The sequence below is a fragment of the Volvox carteri genome (genome assembly GCF_000143455.1).
Source record: "Volvox carteri f. nagariensis unplaced genomic scaffold VOLCAscaffold_3, whole genome shotgun sequence".
Classification (NCBI taxonomy): Eukaryota; Viridiplantae; Chlorophyta; class Chlorophyceae; order Chlamydomonadales; family Volvocaceae; genus Volvox; species Volvox carteri.
In genome coordinates this window covers 1,491,292-1,504,409 of record NW_003307546.1, presented here as the reverse complement: position 1 = coordinate 1,504,409, position 13,118 = coordinate 1,491,292, and the positions used below count along the sequence as shown (strand labels likewise).

The 13,118-nt window shown below is 55.6% G+C and overlaps 1 protein-coding gene across 1 annotated transcript in view; it reads left to right on the top strand.

Annotated features, from left to right (window-relative positions):
• VOLCADRAFT_115992 (uncharacterized protein) overlaps positions 1-12,525 on the top strand; it is a gene marked incomplete at both ends in the record, with an annotated part of 25,595 nt that extends 13,070 nt beyond the window's left edge. The window contains 10 exons of the mRNA XM_002946543.1: positions 57-521; positions 2,408-2,534; positions 3,913-3,984; positions 4,590-4,723; positions 7,539-7,637; positions 7,859-7,948; positions 8,381-9,019; positions 11,455-11,464; positions 11,971-12,099; positions 12,440-12,525. Coding sequence (XP_002946589.1) covers positions 57-521; positions 2,408-2,534; positions 3,913-3,984; positions 4,590-4,723; positions 7,539-7,637; positions 7,859-7,948; positions 8,381-9,019; positions 11,455-11,464; positions 11,971-12,099; positions 12,440-12,525 — 1,851 coding nt within the window. The remainder of the gene's footprint in view (positions 1-56; positions 522-2,407; positions 2,535-3,912; positions 3,985-4,589; positions 4,724-7,538; positions 7,638-7,858; positions 7,949-8,380; positions 9,020-11,454; positions 11,465-11,970; positions 12,100-12,439) is intronic.
• Between the last annotated feature and the right edge of the window lie 593 nt (positions 12,526-13,118).

The window sequence follows — 13,118 nt, the reverse complement described above, 5'->3', positions numbered from 1 at the left end:
CAGCACCACCACCACAATCGCGAACAACAACAACATCAACATCACGACCACCACAGGCGACACCACGGCATTTGTACACCATGTCACCCTCACCCTCACCCTCACCCTCACCCGCACACTCGTACTCGCCGCTGTGCACACCCGCCACCACTAACACCACAAACACCATTACTTGCTCACTGACGTCGCCAGTCGCCAGCAGCGTCGCCCGGGGCGCCAGAGCGCCCGCAGACGAGCCGCCGGGGGCCCTGGTGGTTCGCCTGTACGAGCCCCACGGCGGCCGCGGTGTGGCCCGCGTCAGGTGGCCCGCCTGGCTGCGTGTGAGCCACGTGGCGCTGTGCAACCTCCTTGAGGAGGACCAAGGGGGCGTGGAGGGGGAGGGGGAGGGGGCGGAGGGGGGAGATGGGAGTGGCGGGAAGGCGGGCCTGCTGGTGGTTCGCTGGGACGGTGCGGGCGGTTCGGTGGACATTGAGTACGGGCCGTTCAAGGTAATCACGCTCAAGCTGTACCTAGAGCAGGAGGTCCGTGTGGAGGTGTGAGGGCCGGTGTGGGTGTAAACCGCCGCAGAGTACATGTGCTGTGTTTATGTGTGTGTTTATGTGTGTGTTTATGTGTGTGTTTATGTGTGTTTATGATGAATATGTTTTACCTGGCGAGGGACCTCGGTGTTTGGTGTATGTATGTATGTATGTCGCCCGGCACGTGGCGGGCTAGGTGCAGTGAAGTACTTTCCTTCCCCTTTTCAATGAGGTTTTGTTGAGTTGGCGACTTGAGTTGTTGACTTACACGCACATCGGGCGGGGTGCGGAGGTGCAGTGTATTGCTGCGGGTAGGTGAATGGTCACAGCTGCATTGGCACGTGTAGTGGAGGAGAAGCTAATGGAGCAGCGGAATGCAGTGGTGGCTGGTGGACATTGCGTCTGGTGGCTACGACGACGGCTAAGGGAGCTTCTCCCTTGCGTTTTCTCCCTTTTCGCTCCACGCACCGGGCCGGCTTCGAGCTGGGTGGGCTTGTTTCTATATTGTCCTTCACTTACGTTTTGTAAATTGTTAGTGATTGTACGGGGTAAACCACATTCATTCCTTACTTCATTAATAATACTCAGATGCAGCATGCCGGCCGATGGGTGGAGGAACATGCATGTGGAAGATGTATGAAACCATCCTAATCTTTGCAATGTTATCATTGCCATACTCAAAACGCACGTTTACAGGGGTGACCATGCGAGGCCATTGCTAACGCCGTAGAAACGCAGCATAATCCTTTAACGTTATCGCCGCCGTAAAAGAAAGAATTCGCGCGGCCTGGCCGAGCTTTTATGTAAATCCAGCAAAGAAATGCAGTCAGGTCAAAATATTTCAACGCCCGCACTTCCCGATAGCATTCTAGCAACTTATTGCCCAGTCCTTTTTTTACATCACGAAGACGCTTACCGACCGGTTTCTGTAGAGTGGTTTATTGAAAGAGCACAGCTAAATTATTACACAAAAGGTGTCACGGGTGCTGCGGAGCTACATGAGCTGTCCCGCATACCGGGCGGTGTCATAAGACTCATACCAGGAGGAGAGGTGACGCAAGATAAACTACTTGGTAACGATGACTTTCTAATGCCTGTGAAGGCTTCGCAAGGAAGTTTTGGGTCAGGAAAGGCAGTTGCCGCAAATTCCTTCCTCGCAGAAGCTCAAGCCAATACTCCTAACCCATGCAACCTCAGCATCACCGTTGGTCCCGAGCACTACCGAGGCACACACGGCCGGCTGGAGGATGTGCCTATCTACGCACATGCGAAGGCAAGCAACCCGTCCCGGAAGCGCAGGGGCAAGGGAGACGCCAACAACATTCAGAAAGCGGTAGCCTATAATGTGGCATTGCTTGGGAGCCGCCATCACGCGCTCGTGTTCCCCCATACAGGCCCGTCACACCTCTACCTACCACTACCTTCCCCACGCTACCGCCACAGTGGCACACACAGACACACACATAAACACACACACCTGGCTTTGGGTGTTGGGCTTTACCACTGGAACTGCCTACCTCACTCCATCCGTGCTTCCCGCCTGGTTCCCTCAGCCTCCCGAGATGTAGGTTTCCTCGCGCCTTAGGCCCGTGCAATGACAACCCCGCCTTGCCGAGGCAAAGCTCCCGACCATATCCCCTCAGCAGTGGTCGTCGTACTGCGCCGTAACCCAACCTGTCAGCAGCAGCACCACCACTACCACCACCGAAACCACCACCACCACCACCACCACCGCCACCGCCGCACCGGCACCAACTCCTCCTGGGGCCCAGTCTCCCGCGCAACACCACCTTCACAAGCACCCTCGCTCGCCTTCACCTCCGTGCAGGCCTGTCCAGTCCCCCCCCAACCCCCAACCCCGCCTCCACCCAACCACCCACCCACCGCAGCTCGTGGTGGATGACAGCGGACAACCGGAGGCTTACGAGATCAACTACATCACCTTCTATGCCTTTAACGGACACTACCATATTCCTGCCAATGTGCCGCTCTTCCGTACAGGCCACCACGTGGGGGGTGAGGCGGGTCGGGGGATCAGCTTACCAGCCGGGTGGCGCGTGTGGGGGTTGCGGGCGCGGGGTTGGGGTTGGGGGGGATGAATAAAAGGGGCCCAGGCATACATGCAAACAGACAGGACCTTTCCTTTCCTCAAACGGCGAGTGAAGGCAGCAGCGACCAAGGCATGGTGGTAGTACTGGTGCTAAGGTGGCATATGGGTGGTGATGTCCGGAGTTGGATGTTAGGGTGCGGCATCGATGCTTTCAACTGGTGGTTGGTGGTTGGTGGTTGCGGCCCTCTGTGTGGCCATCCCCGCACCACCAGGTGTGTATGCGTACCGCCCCCTCACCACCCAGTTGGAGCATGGCGGCACTGCCGTACATGGCAACATCATCAGAGTCGATTGGAGACCCTCCCCCTCCCCTTGGCCCGCACATGCGATTCTCTTCCTACCAACTCCCTCTCCTCCCTTTGGCCTTCCTTTTGCGTTCTTTCCAACCCACTTCTCCATTTCTACCTTCTTTGCGTTCGTTCTGCCGGCGTACACGTCGTCCAATGCGTCATCCCGTTGTCAATTCCGTCATCTCGTACGACACCTTCTGTGTCGTCCTGTGCCGCCTTTGCATTTGTACTTTTTAGTCCCTGCGTTTTCTTCCGCTTTCACAGAGGTTCTTTAGGGCTTCTTATCCCCAGCTTCCCCGGTCAGCCAGCTTAATACTTCCTTCCAGCAGCATTCGCATGCGTTCTTGTCTTTATCGTTCGCTGCTCACAACTCTCCCACCTCATGCCTCGCATGTGCCTTTGCCCGCTGCTTCTGCTGCCTGGCCAGGTGAGTCCGAAGGAGGTTTGAGCTTTGTCGGTTTATCGCGTTGTGTCGGTCGGCTAGCCGGACTAGGATAGTCGGGTCGGTCGGGTTGGTCGTGCATTTTTTTGGGGTGCTGGGAGGAGCACTTGCATATCACCAGCTTTTTATTACCAGCTAACCAGCCAGTTCTTGGCCAAACCTCGTCAATGCCGCCACCAGGCCGGCGGCAAACTTTATTCCGGCTTCACATCAGCAGTTTTTTTACTACTTCTCCGTTGCCTCTACACCTCTACCTTTACTTCTTTACGGCTTGGCATTACTGCTTTTCTTCTGCGCTTATTTTAGTCTTGGCGGCTAGGTAGGTAGTTTTCCGACATCTTCTTCGCTACATCATCCCGAGGTCGCCCCCTTCAAGAATGCCTTTTGGTCGGTTCTACGTCTAGTACACTCTTGCGCTGGCAGCAGCTTCACTCGTTCGTGGTTCGGCTTTCCCCCTTGGCCCACCCTGGCCCCCAACTGCAACCACCGTCACCAACCCTTGTACGACCACTTCCCCCCCCCCCACATCGTGCTTCCCCCCACCATTTCCAGACTGGGAGCACCTGACGGTGCGCCTAGATGCCACCTCCCTGGAGCTACAGGTGGAACCGGGGGCGGGGCCGTGTGGGTTTGGGCCGTGTGCACGGAGGGTGGGGGGATGGAGGGAGGGGGATGGAGGGAGGGTGGGGGGATGGAGGGATGGAGGGAGGGGACAGGGAAGGGAGGGAGGGAGGGTGTGTGTGGAGGGAGGGAGGGGGGGAAAAGACGAACCACGAACGAATGAAGCTGCTGTCAGGGCTGCCAAGGCTGCCAGGGAGGGAGGGAGGGAGGGAGGGGCTAGGAAAAGAGAAACCACAAGCTGTCGGCCAAGACCTAACTGGGAAGGCTTTAGAGCACCGGTCGGGGGAAATGAACTGATGGAGGGACTTGATGGAGTTGGAACTGCTCCCGGGGGGGTGAAGGGGGCTCCGGCGGGTGGATTGGTGTGCAGCATATAGACATGCGCATGTGGGAGGGCTGGGGACAGAGGGTGGGAGCGAGAGAGCCTTTCGATTGCAACTTCCTTTCGGCCCTGTCCGCAACACAGTTTTTGTACGTGTGTGGGGGGGGTGAGGGGTTTGGGGGGATGGTGGCTGTGTGCACCAGACTCTCATGCAACCCATATTGCATGTTTGCTCACCCCACCCGCCCCCCTCTATGCCTACTATGCCCCCTTGGTGCCCTCTGAGGTACTCAGGGGGTTTGGTACAACGCGCACCGCAATATTGAGGGCGAGTGGGTCCCTGGGGTGGCGGTTCCTCGCACCCCCTGCGGCCGCATCCTGGGGTTTGTGGCCATCAACGGTCACGGAATATACCCCAAGGTGGGGTCGGGGGACTGAGTACTGAGCACTGGGGACTGAGGGCACCAGGCCGGGGGAGGAGGGGCCATTGGGACATGTGACAGTAGTGACCATGGGCTGGGCTGGGCTGGGCTGGGCTGGGCTGGGCTCGCCATGACGCCACCCCCTAAGCATCATCATCGGGCCTTCGTGCACCTGATCCACTGGAGGGCCCCCTACACGACAAAGCGGCAACGAATGCGTTCATAATTCGTATCTAACCCACCTGCTCTCGTAGCAAATTATCAAAATATTAAATAATGATGATATTTAAGCAGCCCCTCACAGTAACGTGACACAGGGTACGACCGAGTAAACGATCCGTACACAGCCAGAATGCGAAGGCCACGGCGGGCCGCGCAAAGGCCAACCCTCAAAAGCCAGGATCGCGGGCTTCACACTTATGTCTTTAAAATTCGCGGGCGTGCAAAAGCCGAACGGGAGGCGAGGCGGCTTAAGCAGCTGCTTAAATGCGAAAAAAGCGAAAACAAAGAATGAATTACAGGCAAAATGATTACAAGCAACCAAAACAAAAGGAAAAAAAGACGGAAAAGACATACACCCACTTAATGGAAAGCTTGTGGCTACGTGGGAATAAAGCGGCAAAATTTTAAGGAATCTTTCAATGAAGAAATGAGACACTTAATGAGCAGCTCACGAATAACAGTCATTCTGTAGCGACGCAAGGCCCAACTGAGCATCCCGGGTTACGCCTTTGCTGTGTTACAATGGTATCGAGAAATCTTCGGGTCGGCGGTTCGATTCTGACAATAAGCAGGTATCGCAGAATGCGATATCATGGTGTAATGGATAAACTAACGCAGAAAGCGTGAAGTGGGATGGCTCCTGTGCTCGATATAATGGCCGAGGACGTCTATTGCTAAGGGGGGGGGCAATGTAACGATGCAAGGCCCAACTGAGCATCCCGGGTTACGCTTTTGCTGCGTTACACATTCGGTGCTGTACAATATGGCCCGCTTACAGACCCGAATGCACTCTGTGCTCGATATAATGGCCGAGGACGTCCATTGCTAAGGGGGGGGCAATGTAACGACACAAGGCCCAACTGAGCATCCCGGGTTACGCCTTTGCTGTGTTACACATTCGGTGCTGTACAATATGGCCCGCCTACAGACCCGAATGCACTGCAATTTTACAGAATTATAAACCTTCCAAAACAATGCTAACAGAGTTCCAAAATACTACACCATTAAGGAAATCGCCTCCTGCTAGTAATACTGGATTCAGATGCTACGTTACGTTGCGAAAACTTTTTTGGAAAAGTGGGCCTGAAAAAGTCACCCAGTTCACATGGGACATTACGACGACGTTGTGTTCGTTGGCGCGAGCTGTGTAAACCATCTCCATTTTATGTCTTTCAATGGCCAAAATTTCAGCACATCCCCTTAGAATCGCAATATATAATTGACGGGTTATTGGCAGCCCTGCCTACTGCAATGGCACTGCATCCCGCGCGAGCCGCGATGGCGTTTGCCCTAGCGGCCGCTATGGATGAAATTTTTGACAACCTTGAGGATAGGTTCAATTCTCAATGGCAGTGCTTGAGCGTGTGGGCCGACGCGGCGCGGCCCATGCCGCCGGAAGTGCGGCCGACTTGCCATTTCGCGGATGGCTTCAGCCCTGATACTACAATGGTTTACATATTGGCTATGTAAGCGGTCGTGCGCGGGCGAGCAACACGAGCGGCGTTATCCTTGTTCATTTTCCAAAATAAACTGCAGCGGTGTGACTAGAAATTCGGTCGGAGTGCAAAGCGCGCACAATTTGTCAAATATGTGGTCTTTATAAGCGATTGGGCTTGGCTGTTTGTTATAACTCGCGAAATTGGCGACGCAATTCAGGTAACGGTACGAGGGGTCGAAATTCACCACCCCCCCCCCCGGGTCACTTTAGACTTTTCGTCCACTTTACCGGTAACGTACCGTTACCATGTCCGAACCGACCACTTTTCCCAAAAAGTCTTAACGTAACGTAGCATGTGAACTGGCTATAAATGGCAAAAAAAAGCAAATAGGGCCGGTCATCCGTGAACAGTCCCAGCTTGGCTTGGTGAGAGGGCCTAGGTCACACTAGGTCGGCGACTAGGTCGCAAGGGGCAGCCTTCAAAAGCATCATGCTTGACACTGCATGATGGACACAGCATTGCCGCCAAGAGCGGTCCTGGTGTTGATCTGACCCGAGTGGAGCCCTGAAGGGTCGCACAGTTTTGTGTAATCACCAAACGGCATTAAACCTGGGCACATGCAGCTTCGGTTGATGCAGCAGGCTGATGCACACAACGGTTGCTGCATGTTGCTGGCGCATTAGGTGTATTTCGCAGCACCAGGTGCATTCGCAGCATTAGGTGTATTTTGTGTTGTATTTCTTCAAGGAAAGACTGGTCTCAACTTGCATTCACCACAGCAGCCCCCTTGTTTTGGTGCCTAAAGACCTGCCTACATCCCTAAAATGCACTGCAGTTCCACAAACTTTGTGTCGTCAACAGTGCCGGGTTGTGATGCATTTCCCTTCTTAACAAACATGTAAATGGATGTGATGTGCATCCAGCCGTTTCAACAAGCTGTCCATACCCACTCATGTAACACTTCCACATATGCACAGCAAGCTACTACCCCCACTGTACAGCCGGTCACCCTGTAAAGCCGCAATAAACGTTGCCAGCTGCTTCACCAGAAACACAAGATGATTTTCATTAATTAGTTAGTCGAATTACTGTATTACCTTAGTTATCATTATATCAATTCCTTATCCACCCACCCACCCACCCAACACGCAGTGCGGCACCATCCACAGGCTGTTCTTCATCGTCAATGACCGCACCTCCCGACGAGGACCCGTGTGGGCCCCCACCCGCCTTGTACGGCTGTGTGGACTGGTGAGGTGGGGGGTGGTGCCGTATTGCTGCTGCCACTGCTGCTGCCACTGCCACTGCTGCTGCTGCTGCTGGCATGGGAAAGGGGAAGGGGGAGGGTGGAATCATGTAATGATGGAGGAAGCGGATGGAAAATCAACTTCCTACATGCAGAGTAGGGAGTGGAGAGTATGTCAGCTCCAGTCTCCCGCAGTGTGCCATCATAGTTGAACAATGCCATCCAGGAGTTCCTCAAGGTGGTGGAGGTGCTGGTGCTTGTGTTATGCTACAAGGTGCAGAGCCTGTTCCTGCCGACCATTGGCGGCAAGTTGGATGTGAGTGGGGCTGCATACATCCGTGACTCTTTCATGAAGCTGCTGCTGGTGGAGTAGGTTCCAACCCGTGTCCAACTGTATCAGGGTAGTGCTGAACTCCAGGCTGCTCCAGCTCTCCTGCAGCGTGCCATCCTTGTTAAACAGCAACCACAATATCTGGCACTGGTGTGAGTCATGGAAGTAGTAGTGGCCATCCACCATTCTGTCCAGGTGTGGCTCCAGGAATCACTCTTAGGTGCAGCTCCATGTCTATCCATGCCCCCACGTTCGGAAATGCCAGGTCCAGCATGGTGATGTGCTGTGAAGACAGCATGCCCTCCAGACCCAGCTTCCACTCCTTACGTGACTCATCAATGAGCTTCATCCTCATGAATCCACGGATGAAGGCTGCCACATCCCTGGGGCATCCAGCATTGACCCATTGTCCACCAGGACCGTAGATTCATGAGGATGAAGCTCATCGATGAGTCACTCAAGGCTTGGAAGCTGGGTCTGGAGGGCATGCCATCATCACAGCGCATCACCATGCTGGAACTGGCATTTCCAAACATGGGGGTGCAGATCATCACAGAGCAGCACCTTAGAGTGATTCCTGGAGTTGCACCTGGACAGGATGGTGGATACTACTTTTGCAGCTCACACAAGCACCAGATCGTGCGGTTGCTGTTCAACAGCGATGGCATGCTGTGGGAGAGCTGGAGTGGCCTGGAGTTTAGCACTACCCTGACGCAGCTGGATGCGGGTTGGAGCTCCAGAAGTGGCTTCATGAAAGAGTCGCGGATGTATGCAGCCCTGCTCACATCCAGCTTGCTGCCGATGGTCAGCAGGAACAGGCTCTGCACCTCGTCACATAACACCAGACCTCCATCACATGAGGAACTCCTGGATGGCATCGCCCAGCATGCCGGGGTCGGTGCTGAAGAAGGGCCACACCAGCACATCCTCTGCAGCCTCCAGCGCACCCTCCCGCATGGGAACATGTTCCTTCCATGCCCATCTCAGCAACACACCCAGCAGGTTCCACAACATGGCCGTAGTGCCTTCCTGCAGATGCAGCACAACACCACTCAGGTGCAGGACCACCATGCCTGCCAAGGGGCCCTCCCCTCCCTGCTGGTGCAGCGCCTCCACCACAACCCCAGGAACCATGTGCTCCAGGGTGAACTACTTGCCCGTCTTCACGAGCCCTAAGACCAGCAAGGGTGAGGGAGCTTTAGTCTGGTGTTTGTCCACTGGTAGATGTCAGCTCCATCCAGTCTCCTGCAGTGTGCCATCATTGTTGAACGATGCCATCCAGGAGTTTCTCAAGGTGGTGGAGGTGCTGGTGCTTGTTATGTGACGAGGTGCAGAGCCTGTTCCTGCCGACCATTGGCGGCAAGTTGGATGTGAGCGGGGCTGCATACATCCGTGACTCTTTCATGAAGCTGCTGCTGGTGGAGTAGGTTCCAACCCGTGTCCAACTGTATCAGGGTAGTGCTGAACTCCAGGCTGCTCCAGCTCTCCCGCAGCGTGCCATCCTTGTTAAACAGCAACCACAATATCTGGCACTGGTGTGAGTCATGGAAGTAGTAGTGGCCATCCACCATTCTGTCCAGGTGTGGCTCCAGGAATCACTCTTAGGTGCAGCTCCATGTCTATCCATGCCCCCACGTTCGGAAATGCCAGGTCCAGCATGGTGATGTGCTGTGAAGACAGCATGCCCTCCAGACCCAGCTTCCACTCCTTACGTGACTCATCAATGAGCTTCATCCTCATGAATCCACGGATGAAGGCTGCCACATCCCTGGGGCATCCAGCATTGACCCATTGTCCACCAGGACCGTAGATTCATGAGGATGAAGCTCATTGATGAGTCACTCAAGGCTTGGAAGCTGGGTCTGGAGGGCATGCCATCATCACAGCGCATCACCATGCTGGAACTGGCATTTCCAAACATGGGGGCGCAGATCATCACAGAGCAGCACCTTAGAGTGATTCCTGGAGTTGCACCTGGACAGGATGGTGGATACTACTTTTGCAGCTCACACAAGCACCAGATCGTGCGGTTGCTGTCCAACAATGATGGCATGCTGTGGGAGAGCTGGAGTGGCCTGGAGTTTAGCACTACCCTGATGCAGCTGGACGCGGGTTGAAGCCTACTCCAGAAGCGGCTTCATGAAAGAGTCGCGGATGTATGCAGCCCTGCTCACATCCAGCTTGCCGCCGATGGTCAGCAGGAACAGGCTCTGCACCTCGTCACATAACACCAGACCTCCATCGCATTGAGGAACTCCTGTAATGTAATGTAATGTAATGTTACAGAGTGGAAGGCTTCTGGGCCGCTTTATCACATTGACAGTTCTACGACTTTATCACCTTATAGCACCATCCACCACCATCACACTGTACTTCACCATACGAACTGTAAGTCCAATGCAGCGGATCCAGCCTTCAGGACTCCCCCTCATCCATTCACCCGAACACCCGAAGAGACGGAGGGTTTGGCAATCGCCACCGATCCAGCGTGCGAATCTGGTCCATCAACTGTGACCTCAACTCCACATCTCAGCGGTTAGCCATAATCTAACGCTCCCGACTAATCCGGGAGTCTTCCCGGGAATCGAACCCAGGACCTGAAATTGCTAATTACAGTAGTGTCAACCCAAACCAGGCAGAGCTTTAGTCTGGCATTTGTCCACCGATTCCCTCATGGCCGTTTCAGCCCATAAGTGGATGCGGTCCACCACCCTGGCTGCATCCATGTATGACACCACCGAGTGGACCACACTGACGGGGATATGTCAGTGCAGTTTTGCTGCCCCAGACACACACATGCACACACACATGCACACACACATATATGCATACACACGTGCATGCACACACATGTTGGGGCTGGGCAGCAGTCCCTGGCCAGTGTCGGGCCCGGTCAGATACTTGTAATGTTCACAGAACTCAATACACACACACGCACGCACAAGCAAGACCTGAATGGAATCCTTTTCAACACACCACAGGCTCACGGCTTTGGGTGCCCTGTCGTACGGTCCAGGGGATGCAGCCTGCCACATGCATCCCCCCTGTGCAGCGGCGGTCCACCTCCGCCCACCTGCCGCCTCCTGCACCCACCACCTGCCGCCGGGGCTACTGCGGGTTGGGGTCGCCATTGGGGCTACTGCGATTCGGTGGTGCTCGCGGGCGGCACTGAGGGGGCAGCGGTACCTGGCGAGGCTGAGGAGGAGGAGGAGGGAAGGGGGCCGGTGGCGGTAGGTAAAGTGGGAGGGCTGCCGCCGACCGCAATGCTAGAGCCGGAGGTGATGCTGATGACAGGGTTGGCAGTATCATCAAGGGTGGATCCAGGAAGCCAAGCGGCCCAGGGAGCTTTCCCCCCTTCCGTTGGGGAGGCGGTGCCGGCGGGGAGAGGAGGTGGCCATCTGGACGACGGTGATGGCGGTGGGGGGCTGCATGGGGCCCGCCGGTCGCCATTTCCCCTGCCCACGGTGGTCCACGACACCTCCCCCTGGCAGCGATATCGCGGTAGGTCGGGCTGCTGCTGCCCTTCTGTTTTGAAGTCAGAGCCTGTGATTGTCATTCTTTGTTGTTGCTGTGGCCGTTGTTATCTTGTATCTTGGATTATACTTTCAAGCTATGTCTCGTGTTGGTGAAAAAGGAAGCAAGCAAGCACGCCGCGGCACAATGTGCTTTTTTGCTGTGGACATTCCTGTTGTAGGGACATGTGGTGGCGACCCCCGTGTGTGCCTGTGTGTGCCTGCATGTGTGTGCATGCTTGTGTGTGTGGCCTGCGTGTGCTGTAGACCGTGCCGTGCATGTCATAGCTGCCGCATCTCCCAGCCTGCTTCACACTTTTGCATGCACGCGGTCCGCACACCATAAGTGCCATGCTGCCCTCTGCATGCCGCCATCCTCTCTGCCTCCTATCCTATTGATCTCTGCTTGAGATGTGTTGCCCTCCGGCTGAACCCTGCACCATCCCGGAAACTGCTGCCCCTCACTGCCCTCACCTCACTCCCGGTCAACTTCAGGCCGTTGGGGCTCTGTGGTGTCACCAACTTTGCAGGGCTGGTTTCTGAATGCCGAGCCGCCAGTCAGCCGCGGCTGCCTGCGCCGCCTGTTCCTGCCCCTTGCACGGGGAGTGGAGAGGCTGGAGCCCGGTAAGAGCAGCTCATCGGCGTTGACATCATCATCATCACCATCATCACCGGCATCAACAGCATTTTCAGCCTTGCGGCGCCTGGTTGCGCCCATGTGTCCCTTTCTGCTCTGTGGGGGCCCTTGCGACCGCTAAGATGTACTTTGATGAGGGTCATGGCCTTGGGGGGCCTTGGGGCCCGGCAACCGCGATTGACTCTTTTGGCGGTGGGGGCAGGCGTGTGGGGTTTTTTGTTGTGCGAAACGGCGGAGCTTGGTGGGCCCCGGGGGAGGAGGTGCCATACGCCTTGCATCCACCCACCCTGACGCCTTCCTTCGACGGTGACATTTGGCCTGATGTAGCCTGCTGTGTGACTTCGGACTTCAGCTTCTTGGGAGGGCAAGTGGACCCCGATATAGACCCCCCGGGGGGTGTTCATGACGGTTAATAAGTGTGATGGCCGTGTCACAATAAAGTCGGAGAGGAGAGGTCGGAGAGGAGATTGCCGTTTTTTGTACGGCATGCGGTTATGGCGCTCCTTCGGCTTTTGGGGGCAGTCAGGTTTCGGGCTTCATATGGGACCACCTCCAGGATTTTCGGTGATCCTCCGACCATCAGATTACCAGGGGCCTATTGAAAAGTTTTTTAATGTCACAGTTGACGCCAGGAAGTGTGTTTAAATGTCGCACTGTATATGTAATATACGGTATAGGGCCCCATTGCCCTGCCCTCATTCCGGAGGGTGCAGTGCTACCTCTGGTCGTGGGCCAAATGCTGTCCGTGCATGGGCCGCCTGCGGGTCTTAACTGCCCTTGCGGGCCCTGTATGTGCTGGATATGCGAGTTGCCGCTCTTGTGCAGACGGAGGAGGGAGATTCGAAGTGGTGCGAGAGACTAGGCTAGGGACGGCTGCCGAAGTATTGTCGCAGCAAACGTCGGGAAGCTAACTCTTCTTCCGGACCCCTCTTGCTTAGGATACTCAATACTCGGGACCTCCGAAGCCGATTGGAGATGGACAGCATGCTGCTCGGCCGTGCCGAGG